At 43.0% G+C, this 27,421-nt stretch overlaps 1 protein-coding gene across 3 annotated transcripts in view; it reads left to right on the forward strand.

Annotated features, from left to right (window-relative positions):
• TBC1D8 (TBC1 domain family member 8) overlaps positions 1-27,421 on the forward strand; it is a 113,121-nt gene that overhangs the window by 49,991 nt on the left and 35,709 nt on the right. For all 3 annotated transcript variants that reach the window (XM_049115439.1, XM_025463844.3, XM_025463847.3), the window contains exons 3-5: positions 13,328-13,446; positions 17,836-18,064; positions 20,364-20,604. In XM_049115439.1, coding sequence (XP_048971396.1) covers positions 13,328-13,446; positions 17,836-18,064; positions 20,364-20,604 — 589 coding nt within the window. The remainder of the gene's footprint in view (positions 1-13,327; positions 13,447-17,835; positions 18,065-20,363; positions 20,605-27,421) is intronic.

The raw sequence follows: 27,421 nt of genomic DNA on the forward strand, positions 1-27,421 counted from the left end.
ACCTTACACCGGTAGAGTGTAGAGAATTTCAAGCAGAAATTCCATTTCAGAATCTTCCTTCTGTCTATCAAAGGTAGATACCCACCTGTATGGGCAGAAGCATACCTGTATCTGGGGAGGGGTTAAATGTGTAGTTTGAAAAAACTTAAGGGGCACCTCGGTGGCTCAGTCGGTTAAGCATCTGTTTTTGGCTCAGGTCATGATCCCAGAGTCCTGGGATGGAGCCCTTTGTGGGCTCCCTTCTCTGGGGGGAACCTGCCTCTTCTCCCTCTGCCTGCTGCTCCCCATGCTTTTGCACTCTCTTTCTCTCTTTCTGTCAAGTAAATAAAATCTTAACTAAGTTTTTTTCCTTTTTTTTTTTTAATACTTTCACTTTAGAAAATGAAAAAAATACATGACTTTGAAATTTCCAAGGTCGTTAAAGGACGCTTTAGTAGTTTTGCTAATGAAAATGTGAGGCATATGTTTTTTTAAGAATTGTGAATCACAGGGAGTTAGGCTTTCCAGCTTAAAAAATTCTTTCCTTTTGCACAAACTTTCCTCATTTGTTCCTCTCAACAGTGTATAGGTAGGCATAATTACTGACTTTGGAGAGGGAGGAAGCAAGGCATAAATTGCCTAGTAAGTTGCCAGGGCCACATCTTGTGTCAGGAGTGCCTCACTGGGTGGCTCAGGCACAGGTCCTGCTAGAACATTCTCAGTATTTTTTATGATTTCTTTCTTATCTCTGCCCTTGACCATGGCTGGCATTTTAGTTTCTTGTATTCTGCATCACTATTTGCTTTGTCTTTGGAGAGAGAATTTTATTATGGGAGGAAATGTTCCAGGGTGGATCAGATTAGTGTCCTGGTGAACTTTGTGCCAGGGCAGCAAAGGAAGTGCCAGCCAGATCTTTTTTCAAGAACAGAACTCACTGTGCACTTCAAGGAAAATCTGGGAGGCAGCCCTGCAGGAGGAAAGTTAGAACTTTCTTCTGGGTGCATACTCGGAGGCGACTTACTGTGACTTGTCATATTTGCTCTTAGTTGCTTGGATTTCCTTGGACAACACTACCTGGCATTTTCCATGTGGGATTTCCACTTGGAAATGGCTGAGGCGTGCCTTGGCTAATGCTTCTTTTCATTCGGTGAGTTTCTGTCACCAGGCTCCTACTTTTTAAAACAATTTTGCTTAGGCTCAAATAATTAAACTCACTGAAGATGTTTGTCCATTAGGGATGTTACTTATGATTTTAAAAAGCAGACAAATCCTGCATGTAACTTTTAGACTTCGTAAATTTGAAGGTCAAAAGTCCTATTTAAAAAATGCTTTTTAGGGGATCCCTGGGTCGCTCAGCGGTTTGGCGCCTGCCTTTGCCCAGGGTGTCATCCTTGGGTCCCGGGTTGAAGTCCCACATCAGGCTTCCTGCATGGAGCCTGCTTCTCCCTCTGCCTGTCTCTGCACCTGCCCCTCCCCGTGTGTGTGTGTGTGTGTGTGTGTGTGTGTGTGTGTGTGTCTCATAAATAAATAAAATCTTTTTTAAAAAATGCTTTTTAACCCAGGTAGATATTGGCAGGCCCCATGGTCTTGCATTCTCCAGGTAGCCACAGTCCCCACCCTCAGTGGAAACACACTCCCTTTCTCCCTCTTGAGATAATTCTTCCGCATGAAGTCTCTTCCTCCCTAAATCCTGATTTGTTACTTGACATACTTAAGAATAAATATGACCTCTATAAGATCTAAAGGTGTGAGGCTGGGTTTCTCTGTCATCTTCCTTGTTGCCTAACATTTGCACAAAGCATGACCTGTTGGAAAAAAGGAAACCATCTGGAGGGGATCTTGGCAGACATCTGGTTTCATCCCTTCTGTTTTAGTAGATGTGAGGAGACTGGCCAAGACATATGGGTTTCAAAATAAAATGACTTTGGTGAGTGAGTTTTTATTAGATGATTCCTTAATGATTGAAAATGAAGGCAGAGCGTGAGACTGGAAGCCTCTGGACTCTCTGTGGCATGGGGAGCGCTCCTTCTTTCACAGGTTTTTCTGGCCTATGTTTTGTCCTAATCCCTTCATGCTGGTTTTATGCCTTGAAGCTGTCTGCCTCCCAGAGGGCTTGCTTCAGGGCTTGCTGTTGCGCTGGCTTCTCAGACCTATGCTGAACCCAATGATCTGAGTTGCCTGGGGCTGGGAGTGATCCTGATTGCAAAAATAATAAGGAAATTCAGGGAGTGTGAAATCCTTCACCCTTGTTTCTTGCTCTGCTTTCGTGTGTAATTTTTACAAAGTGTTCCTCCTAAGTGTGGAGGTCAGTTTATCGAAATCAATGACTTTTTTGTTAACAAGGGGATTTTAAAGTGTTTTTCGTTATGAAGATTTTCAGACATACCCCAAAATGTTCTCAGACATGTCCCAAAGTAGCGAGGACAGCATAATGACCTCTTACAAGCCCATGCATTGGGATCAGAAAATAAATGTCTTGGGATCATGGTTTTGCCTACTTTGCTTTATCTCTTATTCTCTCCTCCTCCTCACCCCCCGATGTATTTTATTTTTTTTAAAGATTGTATTTTTTTTATTCATGAGAGCCAGAGAGAGACTGGCAGAGAGAGAAGCAAGTTCCCTGCAGAGCAGGGAGCCCAATGCAAAGCTTGATTCCAGATCACGACTTGAGCCAAAGGCAGACATTTAACCAACTGAGCCACCCAGGTGCTCCCCCCAGCCCCAATGTATTTTAAAGCAAATCCTAGAAACCGGTATTTCACCTCTACATATTTTAGTAATAATCTCTGAATCTGTGGCCATTCTTCTGCCCCTGCAAAGGCATTGTTAAGCTAGTGGAGTTAACTGGGACTCTGGTGTCACTGGTGCATTCCAACCAGGGCCGCTTGCTCCTTTGCTTTAAGAGTCCTTTGTAGATCTGGGTGGTTCTAATCCACCACACTTCATTTGAGGGTTGTGTCTCTTGTCTCCTTTAGTCAGGAAATCCTTCATTCCCCCTCCCCGACCCTGCTTATTTTCCCCAAGTCATTTGTTTGGTGAAGAAATTCGGCCAGTTTTAATGTAGAATGTCCTGTACTCTACGCTTCTGTTTCTTTCCTCAAGGTAGAGCTCAGCTCCTTTCTTGGTCCTTTGTATGTCCCCCAAACTACAAGGTACTTAGAAATGTTCAGCCACCAATTGGTAGTTCAGTGGTTGAACATCTGCCTCCCACTCTGGTTGTGATCCTGGGGTCCTAGGATCAAATCCCGTATCGGGCTCCCCATAGGGAGCCTGCTTCTCCTTCTGCCTATGTCTCTGCCTCTCTGTCTGTGCCTCTCATGAATAAATAAATAAAATCTTAAAAAAAAAATACCTCAAAACGTTCAGTTAAATTTAGATTCAGCATTAAAAAAAAAAAAACAAAAACAAACCTAAACAACTTGATAGGTTGTTCCACATCTTTTATTCTGTGTCCTCTCAGCAGTCATGGTTCCCCTGGATGTCTTATTCCTAATGATGCTTAGTTAATGAGTTCACGTGGCTGCTTTCATTGCCTTCTTCTCCATCAATCTTTCATCATATCACAATGTAGTGATTTCTCCCCTCCCCCCATTTCATCTGTTCTTCGACACCTGTCAGCTTGAGCTTGACTGTACAGAACTTGAACTCCTTCACTGAGGCTGCGTGGTCACCCTGAGAACATGGTACCTTTAGAAAAGGGAGGAGGGGAATGCTGATGTTGGCCCTTTAATGACCTGTCATTAGTGTGAGGCATTGGGGCCCTGGAGATCTGCACTGGTGACAAGTGAATTGTTTTAGTTTTTTACCCCCCTTCTTCTTCCCTCTTCCTTTTTAGCATTGTTTTAAAGTTTAAAGTGCTTTTCACTCCCAATATTTTATCATGAAAAATTTCAAAGTATAGGAAGTTGAAAGGATTATACAGTGAACACTGGGAGCCAGTTTTTATAAACCCAGCATGTGTCCGTTAATTGTGGTCCTTTGTGGTACTCAGATTGTGCCCTCATCTGCCCCTCAGAGCACTTTCCTGTGGCTTCTGGCACTTGGTCCTGCTCCCAATCACATTTGAGTGCTTCCCTGCTTTCTGGCCAGTAAAGGTTGAGTGTTCACATTGTGCCTTTTCTTCCTTCTGTCTGGGTCCGGCATTTCTTCAGTGGCCCTAGTTCCTTTTAGTGGAGGATGGTATGTAGGGGGCACCATCTAGGGTATAGGGTTGCTCATTGTTACTAGGTTGTCACTGCTTCTAAGGCTTTTCAGTAAGTATGAGCTAAGAAGTGTGTGTTATGAAAAAGAAAAATCATGAGTTCATATAAACTTTTTTATGTTTCAGGTTTTTAATGTAAATTCTAAGTTAGCATATAGTATAAGATTAGTTTAGAAAAATAAAAAATAAAAAAATAAAGATTAGTTTAGAAGTAGGATTTAGGGTTTCACATATATATATTTTTTAATTTATTTGAGAGAGCGAGCAAGCTAGAGAGGGAGGGGAAGGCATGAGTTGGGGGGAACGGCAGAGAGAGACAGAGAAGCAGGGTCCCCACTAAGCAGGGAGCCCCATGTGGGCCTCAATCCCAGGACCCTAGGATCCTGACCTGAGCTGAAAGCAGATGATTAATTGACTAAGCCACTGAGGCACCCCTAGTGATTCACATATTAATGTGAATGTAATTCACTTTAATCTTTCTAATTCAACTGTAAAACCACAGTTATAACTTAGCTTGGATTTTGTGTTTTTCTTTTCTCATATACTGAAAATCTTGGTTTCTAACAATATTCACATAGTTATTATCTATCTCACACATCCACATAGATACTATTTCTAAAAAAACAGCAGCATTAATAAGAATACTGAATGAAATTTAAGTTTTGGTAGCTCTCTTTGGCCTTAGAATATATTTAACTATGGATGTATAGTCAACATTGTTTAAAAGAGCTGTTTTCTCTGTATAATCATTTTAATAACCTGATAAATCAATTTACTTAAATTCAGTATTTTTTTTCCTTTATTAATTTTTAAAAAAAGGAAAACTTGGGATCCCTGGGTGGCGCAGCGGTTTGGCGCCTGCCTTTGGCCCAGGGCGTGATCCTGGAGACCCGGGATCGAATCCCACATCAGGCTCCCGGTGCATGGAGCCTGCTTCTCCCTCTGCCTATGTCTCTGCCTCTCTCTCTCTCTCTGTGACTATCATAAATAAATAAAAATTAAAAAAAAAAAAGAAAACTCTTTTATAATTCCTTAATCAAACCTTAAAATCTACAAACAAGGTGTGTGTAGAGAAGCGAGGCTTTCACTGCTATCCCCTTTTTGCCTCCTTCCCTCTGCCATAGGGACACCTCACTTTTTCTAGCTTAGCTTTCTACTGTTTTGTTTTACAAATATACTCTATATTCTCGCATCCTCCTTTTACTAGGAGGATCTTTTACAAAGATCATGTATATTCTGTCCTATGCCTTGCTTTTATTCACTTAGGGACAAATCTTGGAAATCATCCCATATCACAGAGTCCAGATTATCTTCTCTTTTGTTTTTGTTTTATTTTTCATTATGTAGAAGTACCATAGTTTATTCAAGCTGTTCTTTACTGATGGACATTTGTGGTGTTTTCATCCTTGGCCATGCTTCAGTGAATAAATAAATTCACCTGATGAGTGATTTTGTACCTTTACTGCTGAATCGTTGGGATAGATTACCCTTAAAGTCCCACAATCCCAACTCTAGTAAATGAATATGAAGCTTTGTTAGATGTTACTAAATTTCCCTCCCTCCATTGGATTTGTACCAATGAAAAAAATTGCCATCAGTGATGGATGAAAGTACCTATTTTCACTGATTCATCATTGGATCTGTTGTCAAACTTGTGGATTTCCGCCAACCTCATAGGTGTTTCTGTGTGGTTCTCATTTGCTGTCCTTGTATTATGAGGAAGTCTAGCATCTTTTATGTTTGAGGGCTGTTTTCAGAATCTCCTTGTTCTTCCCCTTTGCTTCATTTTTTCTTAGGTGATTCTTTTCTTCCCCTCAATTTTTAGACACTGTCTAAATATTAGGAATATTAGTCCTTTATCTGAGAAATGATATTACAAAAATCTTTTTCCAGTTTGTCCTATCTTTTAGTGGGGCTTTGCTTTTGGTGTGTTTTTACCTTGCAAAGGTTTTAAAAAATTTTTTTTAATTCAATTTGCCAGCATATAGTATAATACCCAGTGCTCATCTCATCATGTAACGTAGCAGGATTTAGAATGTCATTCTTTTACACTTTATGATTTTGAGGCATGGTTAGGAAGGTTTTATTATTCCCAAGTTATACAAGAATTCACTCCTTTTATTCATGTACCTGTGAGTTAGCTTTTTTCTATTAATACTTTTAAAGCCGTTCTCCTATGTGTTCTGGCTTGCATTGTTTCTGACAAATCTATCATTCTTTATTGCTCTTATAATTATCTTTTTTTCTTCCTTACTGGCTTCCAGCAGTTTGATTAGATGTGCATTCATGTGATTTTTCTTGATACTTTTTCTGCTTGGAGTTTGTTGATATTCTTGGATATTTATAGTATTCATCAAACTTGAGAAAAAATTGAGCTGTTTCTTCAAATATATACATATTTTTCTGTTCTCTGTCCTCCTGGCCCCACACCCTCTTCCCCTGGGACTCCAATTAGAAAGCTGCTTGCTGCTATTCTATAGCTCACTGATGATGTTACTTCTCTTGTTAATCCTTTTTCTTCTGCTTTTCGTTTTAGTTTTTAATCACCGTGTCCAAGTTCCCTACTTTTTTTTCCCCCTGCAGTGTGTAATTTACTTTTAATCCTATCCAGTTTATTTGTGATTTCAGACACTGTTTATCCATCCCTGAAAGTTTTGCTTAGATTTTTTTTCATATCTTTAATTTGGTGTCTCACCATCCTCCTGCTTTCCTCTACTTTTTTTGAACACTTGAAGTGTCTTTATAATAGCTATTTTATGTCCTTGTCTGATTATTTTATCTGTGTCCTTTCTGGTTGTTTCTATTGATTTTTTTCCCCCTTTTGGTTAATGGTCAGATTTTCTTACACCTTTGCTTCTAATTCTGAGAAGTGTTTCTAATAGCACTAAAAGAAGGACATTTTAAATGATTATTTTAATTATAAATTAAAAATCTATTTTACTTCCAGTGTCAGGAAGATTGAGTTTTTCACTTATTGCAAGTACTTTTAGGGACTCAGTGTCTTAATTTGAAGGCAGAAAAGGTCAAATAAATTACATAAAAATGTTTAAAACTTAATTTCTTAAGCAATACAGTGAGATGTACGTGGGTAAAAACACGGTCAGTCATGATGTGATAGTGATATTGAACTTTCACAGGTTCCTGTGAGGATACTGCTTCAGGCATGGATCAGATGTTAGAATATTCATGTGAAGAGTGTGTGGCTTCTGAAAATGAAAGGCTTTGGCTCAGCCCTCTCCCCTGCTCATTTGTGATTTTTTTTTTTTTCCCTCAAATTCTTTGTCTCTGAGTTACTCTGTGTAGGGTGAGTGTTGAGTGAAATTTAGAAATGACACCGTCTTGGCAGTGTTGCTTTTAATTAGCCCCTTTGTGGTCTGTATGGCTTTTTAGCCCAAGCATTTGGTGGTAGACATTTAGTGTTTGGACGGAGGAGAAATGTACTATTTCAAAGAAACAGATCTGAACTGCACACATGGAATGTCCATTCATTGTAAATTAGGATTTAGGTGGCTGGGAAAGACCCTTAATTTGGTCGGACAGTTGTTAAGCAGAGCAAACAGTTGCTTTTGGAAACTGAAGCTTGGATCAAGTTATTTATGGCTGTGTTGGTGCAGAGGCTGTAGGTATAGACAATGAGATGCTTGTTTTATTTCCTGAAAATACCTCTGGGGAAAACCTAAGCGAATAAATACTGTGTGTGAATTTGAAAGTGACTCAGCTCTTGGGAGCTGCCTGCCCAGCTCCCGAGGCTGCCATCTCTACTGTGTGTTAGGATAGAGTGAGGCCTTAGAAGCCAGAAGAACCAGCCTTGAACTTGGCTCTTCTCTGCTCTGAGTTTTCTTACCCAGAAAATAGTACCACTTACCTTGTGCTATTTTTTATTAAGATAAACAATATCAAGTGCATGACATATCTAACAAGATGCCTGGGGACATGCTAAGAATCCAGAAAATGTCCTGTACCTACCACCTCTGGCTGTCCTTATAGTTGGTAATTTATAAATCAGCACTGTTGGTTGTTCTGTGGTTAATTGGGGTTTCTAGTACTGTATTTTAGTTTGGTATGGGCATTTATAAGTCCGATTTGACTTCTTGTGAGGGTAATGTTTAAGATCCTTTGACCTTTAATTTTCGTAGGAAATAGAAGTCTTACTCCGTAACGGTAGAAATCTTATTTTGCCTTAATAAGACAAGGTATAATTTTGCCAATTGGACTTCTGTTAAAATCCACAGTGTTCCTATAAATTTTGGTTTTAAATAGCTATATTGGCCTTCTAGAGCTGCCATAACAAAAAAACCCACAGACTGGGTGGCTTAACCCAATGTTTATTTGCTCACAGTTCTGGAGGCTTGAGAGTCCTTGGTCCAGGTGCTGGCAGGGTTGGTTTCTCCTGAAGCCCTCTCCTTGGCTTACAGACAGCCATCTTCTCCCTGTGTCCTCACGTGGCACATTCCTGGTGTCTCTTCCTCTTCTTCAATTAAAAAAAAAAAGATTTATTTATTTTTTAGAGAGAAAAAGAGAGCAAGAATGAGTGAGCGAGTGTGTCAGGGGTAGGGGCAGAAGGAGAAGGGGAAGGAGGGAGAGAATCTCAAGCAGACTCCATGCTGAGTGTGGACCCCAATTTGGGACTCAATCTCATTGCTCTGGGGAACATGACCGGAGCTGAAATCAAGAGCCAGATGTTGAACCACTGGCACCACCAAGGCACCCCTCTTCGTTTTAAGAGAGCACTAGTTTTCTCAGATCCCAGTGCCACCTTTATGATCTCATTTAACCTTAATTACTCCTTTAAGGCCTGTTTCCAAATGTGGTCATAGTGGGGGTTAGGGCTTTAGCATATACATTTGTAGGGGGTACACATTTAAGTCCATAATGAAAGCTCTCCTCTGTCTTGGTTTTTGGAAGGCCTGAGAATATTGCTATGCTGTTAATTTGTAGGTTTTTTATTTTTATCATTTTATCATTAAATCATATTACATTAAGCCAGTCTAATCATGAGGATGTTTTACTCTCTTCTGTTCTTATTTTCTCTTTACGTTTCCCACCACTGGTATGTCCATAATGTCGTGGCTTTCCAGAGTTTTTTGAGCATGACCCGTAGACAGAAAAATATTGATATGTGTGTGCTTACCTCTAACAAATATTTTACAAGCCAGTGGTTGCCCTTATAAAGTACCATGTATGGGATCCCTGGGTGGCGCGGCGGTTTGGCGCCTGCCTTTGGCCCAGGGCGCGATCCTGGAGACCCGGGATCGAATCCCACGTCGGGCTCCCGGTGCATGGAGCCTGCTTCTCCCTCTGCCTCTGTCTCTGCCTCTCTCTCTCTCTCTGACTATCATAAATAAATAAAAATTAAAAAAAATAAAGTACCATGTAGTCTCTTTTCTATTTCATTTTTTATTTAATTTTAATTTTTTGGGAAGATTTTATTTGTGAGAGTGCATGAAAGCACACAAGCAGAGGAAGGTTCAGAGGGAGAGGGATAAGCAAATTCTTCACTGAATGAGGAGCCAGATGTGGGGCTCGATCCCAGGACCCTGGGATCATGACCTGAGCCAAAGGCAGATGCTTAATCAACTGAGCCACCCAGATGCCCCTGTTTCATTTTTTGAAAAGCTATTTTCTGATGAACTACTTTGTGTAATTTGGGAAACCTGGCTATGGTGTAGGCTTAGAACTTTGGTGTATGAGATTTGTTGAGTGACTTTCCTCTTTAATCCTTTGGGGCTGAGGACATGTAGTGGTTTGCACTGATTTACGGTATTTTGGAAGTCTATCATAAGACTTCCCTGCAGAGGAAATTATAGTTTGGAAAATTTCCCTGTCATTTGGCAACTTTTGTAGGAAATGGAACACAGTAGGGTGGAAAAGTTTCATCATATCGATTGTCTTGGCTGGGAGAGGCATACAGCTATGTCTTATATTCAGGAACGGGGAGATTGTAATGAGATCTTACTGTAACTCAGTGACACCGTTTTATGTGTGTGCCTGTTTTCTCTCTCAAGGTGTAGGCTTGGTTTCGTTTTAGTATTATCTTTCCCTGTCATAAGCTCCTCCTCATAGATAGAAGACTCTTAAAAAGAATTAAAGCCTAAATTTTTGATGACTTCATTTCAGGTCTTCTTTCCGTGGGGTACACTGTGTTGGGAGCTTGTTTATAGTTTTGTTCATGGTGTCTTTGGTTATCAGTTAACAGCTAAACAGGCATGTCATCCTTAAGAATGAACTGTGCTGGCCCTATGAGCTTAATAGGGTAAATGGAAACCTGTTTTGTGTCATCCAGAATGATACACGCAGGAAATTGGAATTTTTCTAAGTGCAAACACAAAATGAGATTTTGTTTTTGTTGTTAGTGTCAAGCCATAGGAAGTAAGGGACCTAAGGATTATGTAAATGTTACTTTGAAATTGAAATGCAGTTTATTTCAAGAGGACTCCAGGGTACCTCAAGGTTATAGAGAATGAGTTCATACTCTGCTTTTGCCTTTCCTTCGGTACATATGACTTTGGAGAAGTGTTTGAACCTCCATTTCCTCATTTAGATGTCTTTATTACACAGAAGTGAGCTAGTCCCTGGAATAGAAAGGACACAAAGGTGAGTCTTCTCCCTTCTCTTGTTCTTTCTCATTCTGCCAAGGTGTTTTTTTTTTTTTTCTTTCTTTTAATAAATTAAGAAGTCCTGAAAACATACTCAAGGGGCACCTGGGTGGCTCAGTCAGTTGAACATCTGACTCTTGATTTTGGCTCAGGTCATGGTCTCAGTCTGGGATTGAGCGCCTCCCCCCGCCCCCCGGAGGTTCTACACTCAGTGGGGACTCTGCTTGAGATGCTCTCTCCTTCTGTCTCCTCACCTGCTCACATGGTTTCTCCCTTTAAAATAAATAAATGAGTCTTAAAAATACCCTCAAAGATTGATGTCTAGTGAGGGTAATTTTTCCCATTTATTCCTTGCCATAAAAAAAAATCTCACCAGTTGGTTTTATTATGATAATAAAGTACAAAGATCTAGAAAGTGTAAACCTTAAAGAGAGGGGCAGAGGTCCAGGGGTCCCCAGGGCCCCTGTGCAAGTGTATTGGCTTTAGTGAAGATACGAAGACTCTCTTGAGATGGTGTGATGTGCCGTCTGCCCCTAGGAAGACACCATGGCTGACTCCCCAGATATAGGAGGTGGTTTTGTGCCTGACATCTACATGGTTGCCATTGGAAAACACCAGAGGGCAGAGATTTAAGCCAGAGGTGGGCAAACCTCAGCCCTGAATGTGAGGAACCAAGCAGACCTTGAGGGGCCAGAGTTCAGGTAGACAACATTCAGAAGCTTCACAAGAGTCATGCTGTGGAGCCTGGAATAACTCGGTTTGATTTTGTTTTAAAAGGATCTTTCCCTCTTACAAGAAGAATGCAGAGCCTGAGGGCCAGGGTTTTTCCCACCACCACAAGGGCCTCCTGGATGGGAGGGGGATGGACAGTGAGAGGATCCTGACCATGCTTCTCCAGAGCTAGCTCTCCTAAACCACACATGGCTGCATCTTTGGTCTGTTGATCCTTAAAGAGCAAGAGTGGGAGATAGGGCTGATGAACAGCTGGGCACCAGCACTGGTTGGTGTGGACTGTATGGTGTCTTCCTTTCCCATATTCATATACTGAAGGCTTAAACCCGAATGTGGTAGTATTTATAGGTGGGACCTGGGGAGGTAATTAAGTCTAGAGAAAGTCCTAAGAGTGAGGCCCCCATGATGGGATTCCTTAGAAAAAGAGGAAGAGAGACTAGATCTCTCTCTCTCTCTCTCTCTCTCTCTCTCTCTCTCTCTCTCTCTCTCTCACACACACACACACACACACACACACACACACACACACTTTTCCTTATGAAGAATTCTCTTCAGTTGCTCTAATGACTCCTCCCCAAACTGTCCGTTCAGAACAACAGTCCTAACACGGATGTTCTTTATACTCCCCTCAAATGCACAAGTCTGGAGTGAGTTCTCTGGCATTTTTATGCCTGGGCTACATGCATCTATACTCTACAGGGAAGAGAGCTGCAAACAGCATACAGAAAGTTTGGTGTTAACAAAATGCATATCTGGCTTTTGTGTATGTGGTACATGGTTCTGTTGAGCATTATGCCTCTCACATTGGCGAGCTTATTCTGAACTGATGTTTGGTAGCCCTTGAGGTTAGAACATCTCCTCCTTCCCATTTGGGAAATCTGGTCCTAGCTGTGCATTTATCTATTTCTGTAGTACACATACCTGATGCCCAGGTCCCTTTTCTTATCCATGGTCTTATCCAGGACCATGCTTGCTTCAAGTTGGGGGACTTTATCGAGCACCTGCTCTATGCTGGGTCCTTCACTGGGAGCTGGCATGGTCCATGTGCCAAGGTGCCCATTGCCTGTGGAAAGTACTAGGAGACTCCTCAAAATACTAAAATACCTAAGCTTTTTGGTAATGTGTTGCTTAATGCTTCAATAATGGGACGATCTCTTTTTAACTGCCTTTGAAAGAAATTAACCTACTATACATGATTTAATGTGCATTTTTAACATTGACTATACAAGTTCTTTTATGTGCGTTCTTAAGGAATATTGTTGCGAATGATATAAAGTGTAGACTGGTAAACCTGGAAATTCCCAAGGTGGTTGCTGTTGTATTTAATGATGCCTGTTGTGAGTGGCAACACCCTTGGGCAACCAGTAGAGCTGTCTCAGGAAGCTCTTCTGGGACCCTCAGAGGGCTGAGGTCCCTCTTGAGAGATTCCTGGTCTCACAGGGTAAAAACTATGTGAGACTGTTGAGAATTGGCCTGCTTTGGGGGGCTTGTTTCCCCTGGACCAGCTGCATAATTACAAATGTTTCCGTCACTTGAGTGGATGTGGTAGGAAGTCCATGCATCAGCAAGGCAGGCAGGATGTCCACACAGCAGTCCCAAGGGTAACCTGTTTGGTTCCCTGGCTCATCGATGTGGCAGTGGACAGGCAGTGTGAGGGACACTATAGCTCCAAAGGAAGGTGCTTGCCTTGTCTGCTGTGGCCCAGGATGTGAGAAACTGGGATGTTTAATAACAAACACAGGTTTCATGATACTTGGAAAATGAATTCATGTTCTGGGAGTTCCTTTTAATCTCAGTATCTTTTTCTCTTCTAACCCAGGTGCAACATTAGAGGAAATAAACCAGCATTGGGACTGGCTGGAGCAAAATCTCCTTCATACTTTGTCTGTCTTTGATAATAAAGATGACATTGCCAGCTTTGTCAAAGGGAAGGTAAAGGTAGGTCCTTGATTGAAATGCTTCTCCCCGATTCTCCATATTGCTTACAACTTCCATATGACATTTTGAGCCTGCAGCATTTTTGATCAGACTTGCACAGTTTTCTCTACCATAACTGAACGTTTTGGCTTAATTCACAGTCCATGGAGTTGGACTTGTCACCTGTCAACCTTTACAATCTGGCAAAGTACACCTGAAATTGGAAAATCTGTACCTCGTTCTCAGGCTCAAGTTTTTGTTCTCCTTCACAGCAGTGAAGGTCCTCTCTTGTCTCAGGAAAAAAAAATGTTAACATTTGTTTTTGCAGAGCAGAAATGTTACTTGATTCCTTAAATTTGTTATTTCCACCTTTTTGCAGTTGTGATAGCTTGTCATTCTATTTCGTTGGACCTGGCACTTTCCTCTTCCTAAAAGTGGCTGTTTATTCTTAAAATATGTTGATTAAATGGAATTAAAACCAATTACATCTTGAGAAGGCAAGACAGGAATATTTTGGGGGGTAACTGTTAATATCTCCTGTGAGTTCCATCTTCTATAACTGTCATTGCAACAACATGATTGGTACTCAGTGCTTTAAAAGCCCCACCAGGCAGGGAGAGACTGTTTCCCATTTTGAATTTAACCCTTATTAGGGCAGCCCAGGTGGCTCAGTGGTTTAGCGCTACCTTCGGCCCAGGGCGTGATCCTAGAGACCCGAGATCGAGTCCCACATCGGGCTCCCTGCATGGAGCTGGTTTCTCCCTCTGCCTGTGTCTCTGTTTCTCTCGCTCTCTGTGTCTCTCATGAATAAATAAATAAAATCTTAAAAAAAAAATAACCCTTATTAAACACTTCACAACACCTTAGCCTGTAATCCAGGTTTCCTCCCTGAGGGTAAAATACCCCAAACCATTGATTTTGTTTATTTTTTTTTTCTTTGAAAGTTTGCCTTTTGTGGGTCACCTGGGTGGCTGAGTCAGTTAAGCATCTGCCTTCAGCTCAGGCCATGATCCCAGGGTCCTGGGGTTGTCTTGCATGGAGTTCCCTGCTCAGCAGGGAGCCTGCTTCTCCCCCCATCTCTGTTCTTCCATCATGCTTATGCTCTCTCTCATGTACTTTCTCTCTGTCTCTCTCCTTCCCTCCCTCCCTCCCTTCCTCCCCACCCTCATTCACTCAAATAAATCTTTAAAAATTTTTTTAATTAAAAGAAAAGTTTGCCTTTTTTAACACGGCGAGTACTTCAGCTTTTAGTAAAGCTGTCAAAGTGAATTCTTGGTTTCAGAGGGATAAAACAGGCCTGTTCTTTTCCTTTGGGCATCAGGACTCTAATGTCACCAGGTAGCAACCTGAGCCCAGGCAGCATAGCAGTGTTGGCTGATGGCTCTTGGGGGTCACCTCTGGCCTGTGGGGTTGGCAGGTGGACGTAGACTGTGGTGGAGACTTATCCATCCCGTGGGTTACCATCTCTGCCTGGTCTGATGGACTAGCCTGGTTCCCTGGGACAGATTGCATTGGGGCTTAGCTACAGAAATGCCTATTTCACAGTTATTTTTCACACTTTTAACCTCTCTTCTCCTTAGCCTCACCTATGTTGTGGTGGCTCTTTAATTTAGGGTTTCTCTTTTTTAATATGGAGGAAGGAAATTCATTTCTGCTGTAGTGGCCTTAGGAAAGCTGCAGAGGAGGAAGCAGCTTTTCCTCTACCCTCCTAGATTCTCCTCCTATGGCCTTGAGATTAAAACCGACAGAAGTCAAATTGATGAGAAAAACAGTTGATCAACATGCACAGTGTGCATACACATGGGAGAAACTCAGTGATGAGTATCTCAGAGGGGTGGTTAGATTGTGGGGCTTATACAGCATCTCAACAAAGAACAATGCATTTGTAGAGAAGGGACAAGACAAAGCCTTTCAGGGGTGGCCAACTGTGGGAAGGTAAATGTGGGGGGAATGAAAGGAAGAGAGGAAGGGCTGTTTTTGTGAGGTTTGTTGTGTAGATTCTTCTACGTGCTGGTCAGAATCTAGAGTTACCCTCCTCTTCCTGGCACAGGAGAGGGAGGCACCTGCACCAATGGGTATTGATGTCCTTAGGCAAGTAGTGGGGGAGGGTGGAGAGTCTTTTGATGCCTGCTGTTTTTCAGTTGTCTACAGCTCATAATAATCCTCATGCCAAAGTAGTGTAGTTTGGAATGGTGTATTCTGATCCCTGCACATCAGAACTGAAATGCCTTTAAAAAAACAAACCATGAGTGCTTGGGTGGCTCAATGGGTTAAGTGTCTGCTTTTGGCTCAGGTCATGATTCTAGGGTCCTGGGATCGGGCTCCCTGCTCAGTGGGGAGTCTGCTTCTCCCTCTCCCTCTGCTGCTCCTCATGCTTGTGCTCCCTTTCTCTGTCCAATAAATAAAAATCTTAAACATACAAAGAATAGTCACAGGGAGGCTGTTGACCTGGAGCAGGGACTAGGGTTGGAGGAGTTCTTGGGGTCTGAGATGCGGTTATACCTTTGGGGCCACCATGAAGTGTAGGTTCTCCCTTTCCTCTGGGAAGATACAAAGGAATTTGGAATTGGGGCTTTCCTACTCATATTCTTAGCAGTTGGCCACTCTATAAAGCTTTAAAGAAACCTCTGTCCTTGGAGTTGTGCTCATCACCAGACCCTGTGATCCACAGAAGTCAGGAGTCTATACAGCCACTGTCATGACTGCATCTGGAGCTGGTGTATTGTGTTCTGCTTCCACGACTCTTTGCTGTAGAGCCTTCCTAAAATCCCCTTTCACACCTCCTGGTCCAGAGCTTTGTATGTTACATATGCTTTGAAAATTATTCATCTTTCTTATAACTCTATTTCATAATGTCTGGTTAAGTAAAATTTGGAAAAGAAGAAAAACATAATGGAGGAAATTAAAAGCACTTGAAATTTTACCAGATTTGTTTAATAAATCTTGTTTAAATAGTAACTCCCAGGTAATTTTATAAACTAGTTTATAAAACTAGTAACTATGCCCCAAAAGTCGCCTCATCTTTTTTTTTTTTTGGAAAGATTTTATTTTTTAAAGTAACTTTTAAGTAATCTCTACACCCCACATGGGGCTTGAACCTACAACCCTGAGATCAAGGGTTCTCTACTGACAGCCAGCCAGAGGCCCAAAAAAGTGGGCTTGTCTTTTTTTTTTTTTTTTTTGGTAAGATTTTTATTTATTTGAGAGGGTGAGTGAGTGAGCAAGAGGGAGGGACAGAGGAGAAAGGGCAGAGGGAGAGGGAGAAGCAGACACCCTGCTGAGGAGGGAGCCTGACACAGGGCTCCATCCCAGGACCCTGAAATCATGACCTGAGCTATAGCAGATGTTTAGCTGGCTAAGCCACCCACCCATGTTCCTCCAAAGTGGCCTTGTCTTAAGGGACTTAGCCTTTCGTAAAATACAGGGATGTGGGGAATCAATTCTGATCTCGTCAGTGAGTTGTGACCCCTCAGGAACAGTCCACAAGCTCATGTTCTAGGCGCTTTTGCAGCCTTATGCTAGATTTAGAAAGGATCCTTACTGTTACTTTTTGTTGGTAATGCAGCTGTATGTTCAGATGTTTTCTTTTTTATCTTCCCTCCCTGTGCACCTGAGTGCTTTGGATGTATTTATAACCATGACCAACATACTTCTTTTCTACCTTAGAAGACCGTAGAATGTTTAGTGGTAGTGAAAGGTGTCAGATGTCACACAATCAGGCACCTGTTGGCTTTGGATTACAAGTTTTGGACCTTGGGACGCCTGGGTGGCTCAGTGGTTGAGCGTCTGCCTTTGGCTCAGGTCATGTTCCTGGGGTCCTGGGATCAAGTCCTGCATCAGGATCCCCACATGGAGCCTGCTTCTCCCTCTGCCTGTGTCTCTGCCTCTCTCTCTTTCTCTGTGTCTCTTACGAATAAATAAATAAAGTCTTAAAAAAGATTTGAGCCAAATGAGGAAGACCTTCATTAGCTTTTTTAAAGAGGCTAACGTGTAACTCCAACTTGGGTAGTTCTTCAAGGTTGGTGCATCAGATTCACACTTGAGCCAGTAGTTTGACCATCCTGTCCCTGTAGGGAGAGCTGGGAGGTATCCTGTCCCTGTAGGGAGAGCCGGGAGAGGTACTTGGTTAGAAGACTCAGGCTTCGAGGTCAGCAATTTGACCAAAGCCTCAGGGCTGATTAGTTAATGGCCAAGTGAGAGATTTGATCCTATGTTTTTTCCCCCTGCCCCTCCGCCCCGCCATGGCCGTGCTTCTGGGTGGTAGACGGCCACCCTCCTCCACCCCTGGTGTGTGTTGGTGGGCAGTGTAGCTGCATCAGGTGCCTGCGCTTGGCGGTCCCTTCCCGTCTCTGTCTGCCCCTCCCCTTGTCCCTCTCGCTGACGAGGGGACGTTATCTTTCTGCGTGCCAGGCTCTGATCGCGGAGGAGACAAGCAGCAGGCTTGCGGAGCAGGAAGAAGAGCCCGAGAAGTTCCGAGATGCTTTGGTGAAATTCGAGGCCAGGTTCAACTTCCCGGAGGCGGAGAAGCTGGTCACCTATTACTCCTGCTGCTGCTGGAAGGGCCGGGTTCCCCGCCAAGGCTGGCTGTACCTCAGCATCAACCACCTCTGCTTCTACTCCTTCTTCCTGGGCAAGGAACGTAAGTGAGGCTCGTGCTGATGCTCGCAGATGATGCTGACCCTCGGGATGCTCGGTGCTGTCCTCAGACGAGATGAAAGGACTTTCAAATAAGTAGTTGAGTGATAATGAGTGATACTTGCTTAATTTCAAATGATGTGTGCAGACAATTGTGTTTCTCTATCCTACCACCACTAAGGGGCTTTGATTTTGTGAGAATTCGTTGTTTTCTATTGCCTTCAACATTTCTGTGCCACTCCCTTCACAGAGCTACTGAAGGTTTTTTACTTCGCATTGCTCTGAAAACACATCATCAACACCGATGGCCCAGGGCTTCTATAAGAGTGGAATTTGTTGCTTCTTAAGATGGGGGGAGGCATTTAAAACGTTCCCACTCTGAAGGTCATGACTGTTCCCAAAAGAGGAGCAGGATATATAGTTGTTCCTTGGAATGGGAGGGAATTCTTCACCTGGGTCCTCTTGAGATCCAGGCAGTGATTAACTTTTCACACATTTATCCACTGCCCATCGCAGTGCTAGGTGATGGAATTTCAAGATAAAAAAGAAAAGCCGTAAATGTCAATTGTATGCTGAATTTTTAAAAAGTCCTTCCCACTGAATCTTCTTTTGGAATCAGATATTGTTTCAAGCACCCATGCAGAATGGAAGCTGTGTGTGTGTATAAACTAAGTGTATGTATGCCTTTGTATACATAATTTTTTTCTTCCTGCATGTAAGTTTTATTTCAAGTTGAACCAGTGGGAGGGGCTCCTCTTAAATTGTGTTGAAACAGCTTCCTGCACAGGGTCCTCACTTCTCTTTCTCATGCTTCCAGCTTTAGTTCTGATGCTCCAGTATAAACACCGTGTGTACATAGCCTTTCCCCACCCTTGGACTGTGCTCTGACCTAATCTTGACCATCTTTATTCTTGTACTTTCTGCAGTGCTTCTCCAATTTAATGTTGGTTTCTCCTTCCCTTCCCCATTCTTGTGTCTATTTGGAAACTCCTGTTCACCCCTCAAAATCAGTTCACATTTTTATGACCTCTGGGGACTTTCCCTGGTCCCCTTATAATTTGCACCATGTTTGTGTTTCTGTTTTAGATTTTGTCAAGTTAGTGGTTGCTTATTTTACATGTCTGTTTTCCCTATTTGAATGAGCTCCTTAAGTGCAGGGCTTTTCCTAAAGTAGACACTTAATGAAATGAAAGCTGATGTTACAGATTCTATAATGTGTTTGTATGAAAGACTTCGGTGAAAGCAACTAAAAGTAGCTGAAGAAGCTTCTTCTCAAGCCTGATGTAGATATGTGGTCTTCTAAGTTACTGAAGCACTAAAAACATTATTTCAAAAAATGGAAAGAAATGGTAGAAGCAGAAACACTTAATAAGGACGCCTGGGTGACTCTGGGCATGATCCCGGGGTCCTGGGATCGAGTCCTGCATCGAGCTCTCTGCAGGGAGCCGTCTTCTTCCTCTGCCTATATCTCTGCCTCTCTCTCTGTCTCTCATGAATAAATAAAATCTTAAAAACAAAAAGAAAGAAGGAAACACTTAATGATCCCCTCCTTTATTTGAAAAAGACAATGAGTTATTTTCTGACATTGATCAGTCACAGTTATTAAACCAAATTTTGTCGGGATGCTAAGTTTAAAAAAAAAGAAATAATTTCTGGTATTTGATAACATTTATCATTTCAAGTTGTTATAGTGTCTCTTCTCCATTTGCATTAGCAAGCTAGCTAGTCTTGCTACCACTGTATTGGAAACATTTCCCAGAATAGAACATTTGTTTATAAAATGTACTGCTTGTACTGTATTACTTTAAAAAGAATTCCATAGAAATTGTACTGTGTCTTCTAAGACTGTCATTTGACACAGTCTAAATGTTAAGCTTGTTTCTCTAAATGAGATCATGAATAATCCTCTTTTGCACTTTTTTCATAGCTTACACCATGAATGCTGCTTTTGAAACCAGAAATTATGTAGATTGAGAAATTTTTGCATATTTTGCAAATATTTAAGTTTAAATACTCTTGAAGAAGTTTTCATGTTATTAACCTGATATTTCAGAATGACGTCCCCTGCCTGTGTGCGGTAGCCATCAACTTGAAAGATTTTACTTAACTCTTTTAAGAAAATTGTCGAACATGAGTTAGGTTCTGATACACAGCTGTCAAGGAGCTTTGTGCTTCCTCTTTCCTGCTTTGGTTTTGCATTTCAGCTTGAGGAAATCCTTGGACTCTTGTTTGCTGATACACTTAAGTTTGGCTCAAATGTTAGGGTAATGTATGTATTTGCCTTTTTTTTTTTCCTCTTCTAGTGAAGCTCGTAGTCCCTTGGGTTGATATCCAGAAGTTAGAAAGAACATCCAACGTCTTTCTGACGGATACCATCCGAATCACCACGCAGAATAAGGAGCGTGACTTCTCCATGTTCCTGAACCTCGATGAGGTGTTCAAGATCATGGAGCAGTTGGCCGATGTGACTCTTCGAAGGCTGCTGGATAATGAGGTCTTCGACCTGGACCCAGGCCTGCAAGAGCCGAGCCAGATCACCAAGAGGTGAGAGTTTCCGGTTCCAGTTGTTCCTCACCCACGGAACTGTGGCTCATACGCCACCACCTTCATTTACATGTGCTTTCTTAGTCTTGGTTGTTCTAGATTTAAATTTCCCTTGTGGCATAATGCACATTTTCCTGGGTTGTTAGTCTTGATTGTGACATAATAATTGGCAGTAATTGTTAATTTTTTTTTTAATAGTGAGGATTTGCTTTTTTTTTTTTTTAAGATTTCATTTCTTTTAGACAGAGTGAGAGCGAGCGAGCTGGGGGAGGTAGAGAGGGAAAGGTTCTCAAGCAGACTCTGTGCTGAGTGAGGTGCCCAGCGTGGAGCTCCATCCCATGACCCTTATATGACCTGAGCCAAAACCAAGAGTTGGACATTCAACCAGCTGGGCCACCCATGCTCCCATGAGTGTTAATTTTCTTTTTTTCTAATACAGTTGACTTTGATTTCTGGATCCAATTCTGCTTTTCTTTCAGATATTTTGAAACTGATTTTTATAATAAAACTGATTTTTATAATACTTCTAGGAAATGTAATATGGATAGCTTCTTGATATAATTCCATTCAACACTGTGCTTTACCAGTGAACATTAAAGCATTTTCTATTTCCATATGAAATTGCTTTGTAGAAAAAGTTATTAGGACCATAGATTTATTTTTGGTACCAGTTATTAGAAATGTGCCTCAGGGGACACCTGGGTGGCTCAGTGGTTGAGCATCTGCCTTTGGCTCAGGTCATGATCCCGGAGTCCTGGGATCAAGTCCTCCCTGTAGGGAGCCTGCTTCTCCCTCTGCCTATGTTTCTGCCTCTCTTTCTGTGTCTCTCATGAATAAATAAATAAAATCTTAAAAAAAAAAAAAAGAAAATGTGCCTTAGTAATACAGTAAGTTAACTTTCTTAATTATCGGTTTGCTCCAAACTGATGCTAGTCGTGGGGATATCTGAGGCAGTTGCTTGAATTATTAATCACTTTAAAAAAGTTCAGCTTTATTATATAAAATTTAAATGGTGGTGGTTGAGCTTGACTATGATTTCTGACTTATGGTGGTTCAGACCAGGTAACTGCAGAATTAATACAAAGATATCCTTTGAGAAACAAAGTCATCTATCAAGTGCTGTCTTGGCTAGATATGTTTGACATCATTATAGAATCACCACTCCTATTTGAACACTACTAGACATTTAAGAAAAATTTTTTAATGTGGTAAAATACCATAACATAAAATTTGCCACCTTAATCCCACTGAACCATACGGTTGTAAAAGGTTAAGTACATTTATTTACATTGTTGTGCAACTGTCCCCTTCATCTAGCCCTGGGACTCTCCATCTTGCAAAACTGAAACTCTTTCCTCATTAAGCAATAACTCCCATTACCTCCTCCCCTAGCCCCTGGCAGCTGCCATCCTATAATGTGTCTCTGAGTTTGACTACTTGAGGTCCCTCATGTAAGTGGACTTATACAGTATTTGTCTTTTTGTGACTGGCTTATTTCACTTAGTGTAATGTCATTAAGATTAGTCCATGTTGTGGCAGGTTCCAGAATTTCCTTCTTAAGGCTAGGTAACATTCCGTTGCATGGATACACTATATTTTGTGTGTCCATTTGTGCATCAAAGGATGCAAAGTTGTTTCCACCTCGTGGCTCTTGTATATGATGCTGCTATGAATGTATGTGTGCAAATATCTTTTTGAGTCCCTACTTTGACGTCTTTTGGACATATACCTCGGAGTAGAATTGCGACATTATGTAGTAGTTCCATGTCATTTTGTGTCCTGTCATTAAAAAAATTCTTTTAATCTACTGTAACATTCCTGTCATTCCTTACACACGTTTGCTGTTTTCTCTAACATCTGGGAGAACATGTGTCTAATTAGTGGTCTCTAAATGGCAGTGTGTTTGTAGTTTGCATGTATCCAGCAGGAATTTAGAGCCCCTGTTGTGTGCATACGTTATAAATTGATCATGTGGAGTCACAAGTAAGGTGAAAATCAAAAAATGAACTTTTTGGTGAGACTCCAATGAAGTTCACTTGGTTTTGTGTCCTTGTAATCTGACAGTTCCTTTGTGAGAGGGGGTGGTGCTGCTTGTCACTTCCTTACAAAAGGGGAGCCCTGGGGTGCTGCCCTTGGGTCTTCTGACTCCCTACCCTGAGGTCCTCCCTGCTCCGCCTGAGCCAGGTTTCCCGTTACCATCTCTGGCTCTATCTTAGGTCCAGAGAAGACAACCCAGCCCAATGGCAGCCCCGCTCTCCTATATATCTTCAGATATCTCTGTAGTCTTTTGGTATCTGAGTCCTTTTAGTCCAGCTGACAGATTGGTTTAAAATGAAAAACGGTTCTCAGTTGTAGGAGTTGTTAACGGGCTCCTATAAATCACCCAGCAAAGCTTTTACCTCCTCTGTGGGTTTTGCACCAATGTATACCTGTGTGAGTTGCAGCCAGGGTCTTAGGACCAGGAGGCTGGCTGATAGCCTTGTGTGTTTTGGTCAGCTCCATGACATTGGGATTTGAGGTAATTTCTCACAGATCTCCTGATGCTCCTTCATGGCTCCGCATCTAGATGTGACATTGTGGTTTGGAGTAGAAACAAGGAAAGAAGAAGCAGGTGGCAGGTTTGTAGCACTTAGGACCCTTCAGTAAAATCACTCATTTTGGAAGAAAATCCATCAGTATAGGCAGTCTTCATGCATGTTCCAGAATTCAGATGAATTATACAGAGCTCTCCCTCCTCCACTTTCTCTCCTGGAGATGGTTAGGAAGGAGAAGGGAGAGAGAAAAGGATAAAATGGGGCCCTGGCAGTGGCCAGCGGTGGAGCTGCAGGGGGCCCCCCAGGTTCTGAGGGCTGGCCTCTAGATGGACAGGAAGATTCTGATCTGTGGTGTGTTTTGCTGGTCACTGCATTTTGAGTGACTTCTTCCAAAAGTGAAAGGCATGTCTTTGCCTACCAGTTCCTCGCTGGGTCTCCTGTGTAGCTTTCTGTCATAGAGACATAGGCTTGTGGACATAAACAGGTAATGACTCAGTCAACTTGACATCCTGCCAAGAGAGCCCAGGTTTTAAAGTTGAGGAAAACAGTCCCTTGATGCAAAGGGTACAATCAGAAGTGCTGGAATGCTCCTCAGGCTCCTTTTTGTTGATGTATTTTCACTTCCCTTCCCAGATAACAGCTTTAGAAAGGTGCTCTTGGGGTCACTTAGCATGGTGAGCCATCTGATTATGGATTAGTCATGATGGCTGCTTATGCTTACTCCCATGGGACTTAGGGACAGAACCAGTGAGGCTGGAACTCCAGTGGTAGCCAGGAGGATGGGATGGTGCATTGGGCAGCAGGACCAAGTCAGGTGAGATAGAGCTGGCTGGATGGGGGAGTCCTCTGGCCCAGCTCACACTTTGCAGAGGAAGGCCTGGACGAGGGATTCTGGGGTACAGTGACAGAATCCAGGAGGGCAGGGAAACAGACTGCTGAAGGGACTTCTGGGGGGTGGGGGGAGCACATACATTGATTGGTCCTGAAATTTACAAATAACAGTTGTGAAGTTGTGAGGGATGGATTGAGAACAGCATAGCCAGCTATTTTGGGGGTGGGAGATTGGAGAGGTGATGGGTTTCACAAGATAAAAAAAAAATTTTTTTTTAAAGATTTTATTTATTCAGGAGAGACACAGGCAGGGGGAGAAGCAGGCCTTGTGCGGGGAGCCCGATGCAGGACTCGATCCCAGGACCCCGAGATCAGGCCCTGGGCTGAAGGCAGACACTCAACCAGTGAGCCCCCAGGCGTCCCTCACTAAATCAAAATTAATTTCTTCATTGAAATCTGTATTGACTGGCTGAAAAGCACTGGAGGACAACTTAGTTCAGGCGGTGCAGTAAATGGAGACTCTTTCCTGTGGCAGAAGCTCTTTCTGTGGGATCCAGAGATGAACAGTGGCTGCCGGGAGCACAGGTATCTTCAGTAAGAAGCCCCCCCACCTGTTGCCTGGCTGATTCTTAGCTCCCCAGTCTGACTTCTGAGACTGACTTCAGCCTTTTCTGCCCAGATTCACTCCCTTTCCGGCTCTTCTCCTTGGGCCCCCACGAAGAATGCCCAGGCTAGCTCTGTAGTTTATTCGACTTTCTGTCCCTGTGAGCTAGTTCGGAGTCGGCCTCTCTTGGGGGCTCCCTGTGCAGCCCGGGACAGCGCCCGCCTCCCAGGGAAGGCCTGCTTCTCCCCACCCGGCAGCGCCCCAGCTGTCTGCGCTTGCCCAGGTTGTTCTGGGGGCGGGGGCGGATGGAGGGCAGAGGACAAGGCAGGAGAAGTGAGTGTGAGAAAGTGAGAAAGCCTTCTCCTGCCAGTGTTGTTGAGGATTTGGTCTGTTGGGGCTCCATGGATGGATTTTCAGAGACGGGGACACTGTGGGCACCAGCCGAGTCTACCTGCACACCATTGCCTGTCGTCTGAGGGCTGGGTTTCCCTAGTGCCCCTGTGGCACCCAGGGGACCCAGGTGTTCGCTCTATGTAGGATGCTTCATGGCCAGGTTGTCTTTCTGTCTCCTTAGTGCTCTTGGGGGAAGGCAGAAGAAAGGCGTTTCGAGCACACACACATTTGAGGGATTGCAGTGTGAAGAAAAGTATGCTTATCTGATCTTTCTGCCTTGTTTCTACATTGGTGGCTCTTGGTATTTCTCACAGTTTCACTTGAGTTGGGGGTGGGTCTGTGGGCGTATAACTAAGAATGCCTGGGAATCTTTGTATGTGTCTTTAAGGGGCATACTGCCTGAAGAGGGACTGAGTTATTCCAGAAGGGCAGGAATGATGCTTGAGGCCTCCTGTCCAGGGCACAGGGGGACATCTTCACCCCCGGAGCTAATGGAGGGGGAGCCCACTTGCCCCAGTCTGCCACATAGTCTGAATTTGGGGCAGCATTTGGCCTTGAGCAGTTTTGAGCTGCTGACACACAGTAGGTTTGTGTGTGTGGGATGCATCACATGAAGGAGGGAGGGTTACTGTGGCATGTAAGGCCTGACATGGGTCTTCCCAAAAGCGTTTTAAAGGTTGTAGGGGAAAAGAGAGGGAAACCTGTTTTTGATACATCTGTACCTAAACTAGGAGGGGAAAATCTTAATTCTAGGTTCACAGAGAAACAGAAGAACTACCCCATCCCTTCATTTCTTGGGTCTAAGGAATTAAGTGTGGATTTTTTTTTTAAGATTTTATTTATCTCACAGCATGAGAGAATACAAGGGACGGGGAGAAGGAGAAGCAGACTCCCTACGGAGCAGAGAGCCCAATACGGGGCTCAATCCCAGGATCCTGAAATCCTGACCTGAGCACTCAACCTAGGTGCCCCTTAAGTGTGAATTTTTAAATGTGTGCATGTAGTTCAGAATTTTCCACATGGTTGTGACACAGGATTGCACATGTTAATTGCAGCTTTACCAACAAACTTGGTGTGACTGCTCCATATTCTGGTGAACCCACGTTTATTTTCTACATGGCGACAGGTTCACATGATGGCATGTGTTAAGACAGCACGATTTGTGGCACCGTCCCCTTTTGTTCTCAGCTGTAGCTTTCTCTTGGAGCAATTGCTTTGGCCTGTGCATACCAGCAAGGTGAACAGTGGTTGGTAAATGTTGGGGCTGTATAGGGGTGCTTCTGCTGTGGCTTCCAGGCCTGCTTTCTGAATGGTCGATTATGACTCATGTCTGTTGGGCATCTCTATGGAGCAAAAGTGGAAACATTTAGTAAGTATTGAAAGGTCCGAAAGGCAAAATATGACCAGTGGGCTTTGTTTATGGAGTTCTTCTGAAAGAGGAGCTGGTTTTTTTTGTTTTTTTTTTCCACTGCGCAAAGCTAGGAGTTGGTATTTTTAGCATCAAAACTACCACCTGCTTTGAAACAGATCTTGTGCTACTCCTGTCTCAAGTTACTGGATCTTCATCTCAGTTATGTTAGAAAGGTAAATACCACATCTATATGTATAATGCATGTTTAGAGGTGGAACTGGAAGAGGACTTTTTAAGGAAGGAAGATGATTTAGGAAAGTCCTTCCTGCTGGCTTTCTTTTTTAAGGATTTATTTATTTAAATTAGGGAGAGAGCACATGCAAGCCAGTGGAGGGAGGGGCAGAGGGAGAGAGAGAATCCTGAGGCAGACTCCCCACTGAGTGTGGACCCCAATATGGGCTCCATCACAGGATCCTGAAATCAAGAGTTGGCAGCCTAACCAGCTGAAGCAGCCAGGTGCCCCCCTCTTTATAACTTGAGGTCACTGGTCTCTGGCTGCTGAATGTGTGAGAGACAGACCCCCTACAGTGACAGAGAACAGCCCAGAAAGGTGAATGGAGATGGTGTATACTATACCCAGGCTGCTCAGAAGCCATGGAGAAGGGGGTTGAACTGAGCGCTTGGCTGGTGCAGCAGGTGCACAGAATAGAAAAATCAGATAACTGAGCGCCTTATTCTTAAATTGAAGAGCTGGCTGCAAAGTAAATACAAAAAGTCGGGACACCTGGGTGGCTCAGCAGTTAAGCGTCTGCCTTCAGCCCAGGGCGTGATCCCGGAGTGCGAGGATCGAGTCCCACCTCAGGCTCCCTGTGTGGAGCCTGCTTCTCTCTGCCTATGTCTCTGCCTCTCTGTGTGTGTCTCATGAATAAATAAGTGGAATCTTTAAAAAAAAAAGCTCTTCCACTCACCCTGTGCTTCTAGGAAGAATAGACAACAGGTGAATTCAGTGGTGGCTGGACCCCACATCTGTGAGATACGTGCAGGTAGGCTGCATTGGCTGTACTTTCACCAAAGCCAGCACGGCCAGCATACTTTGAGGACAAG

This window comes from Canis lupus, chromosome 10 (genome assembly GCF_003254725.2).
Source record: "Canis lupus dingo isolate Sandy chromosome 10, ASM325472v2, whole genome shotgun sequence".
NCBI classification, from domain to species: Eukaryota; Metazoa; Chordata; class Mammalia; order Carnivora; family Canidae; genus Canis; species Canis lupus.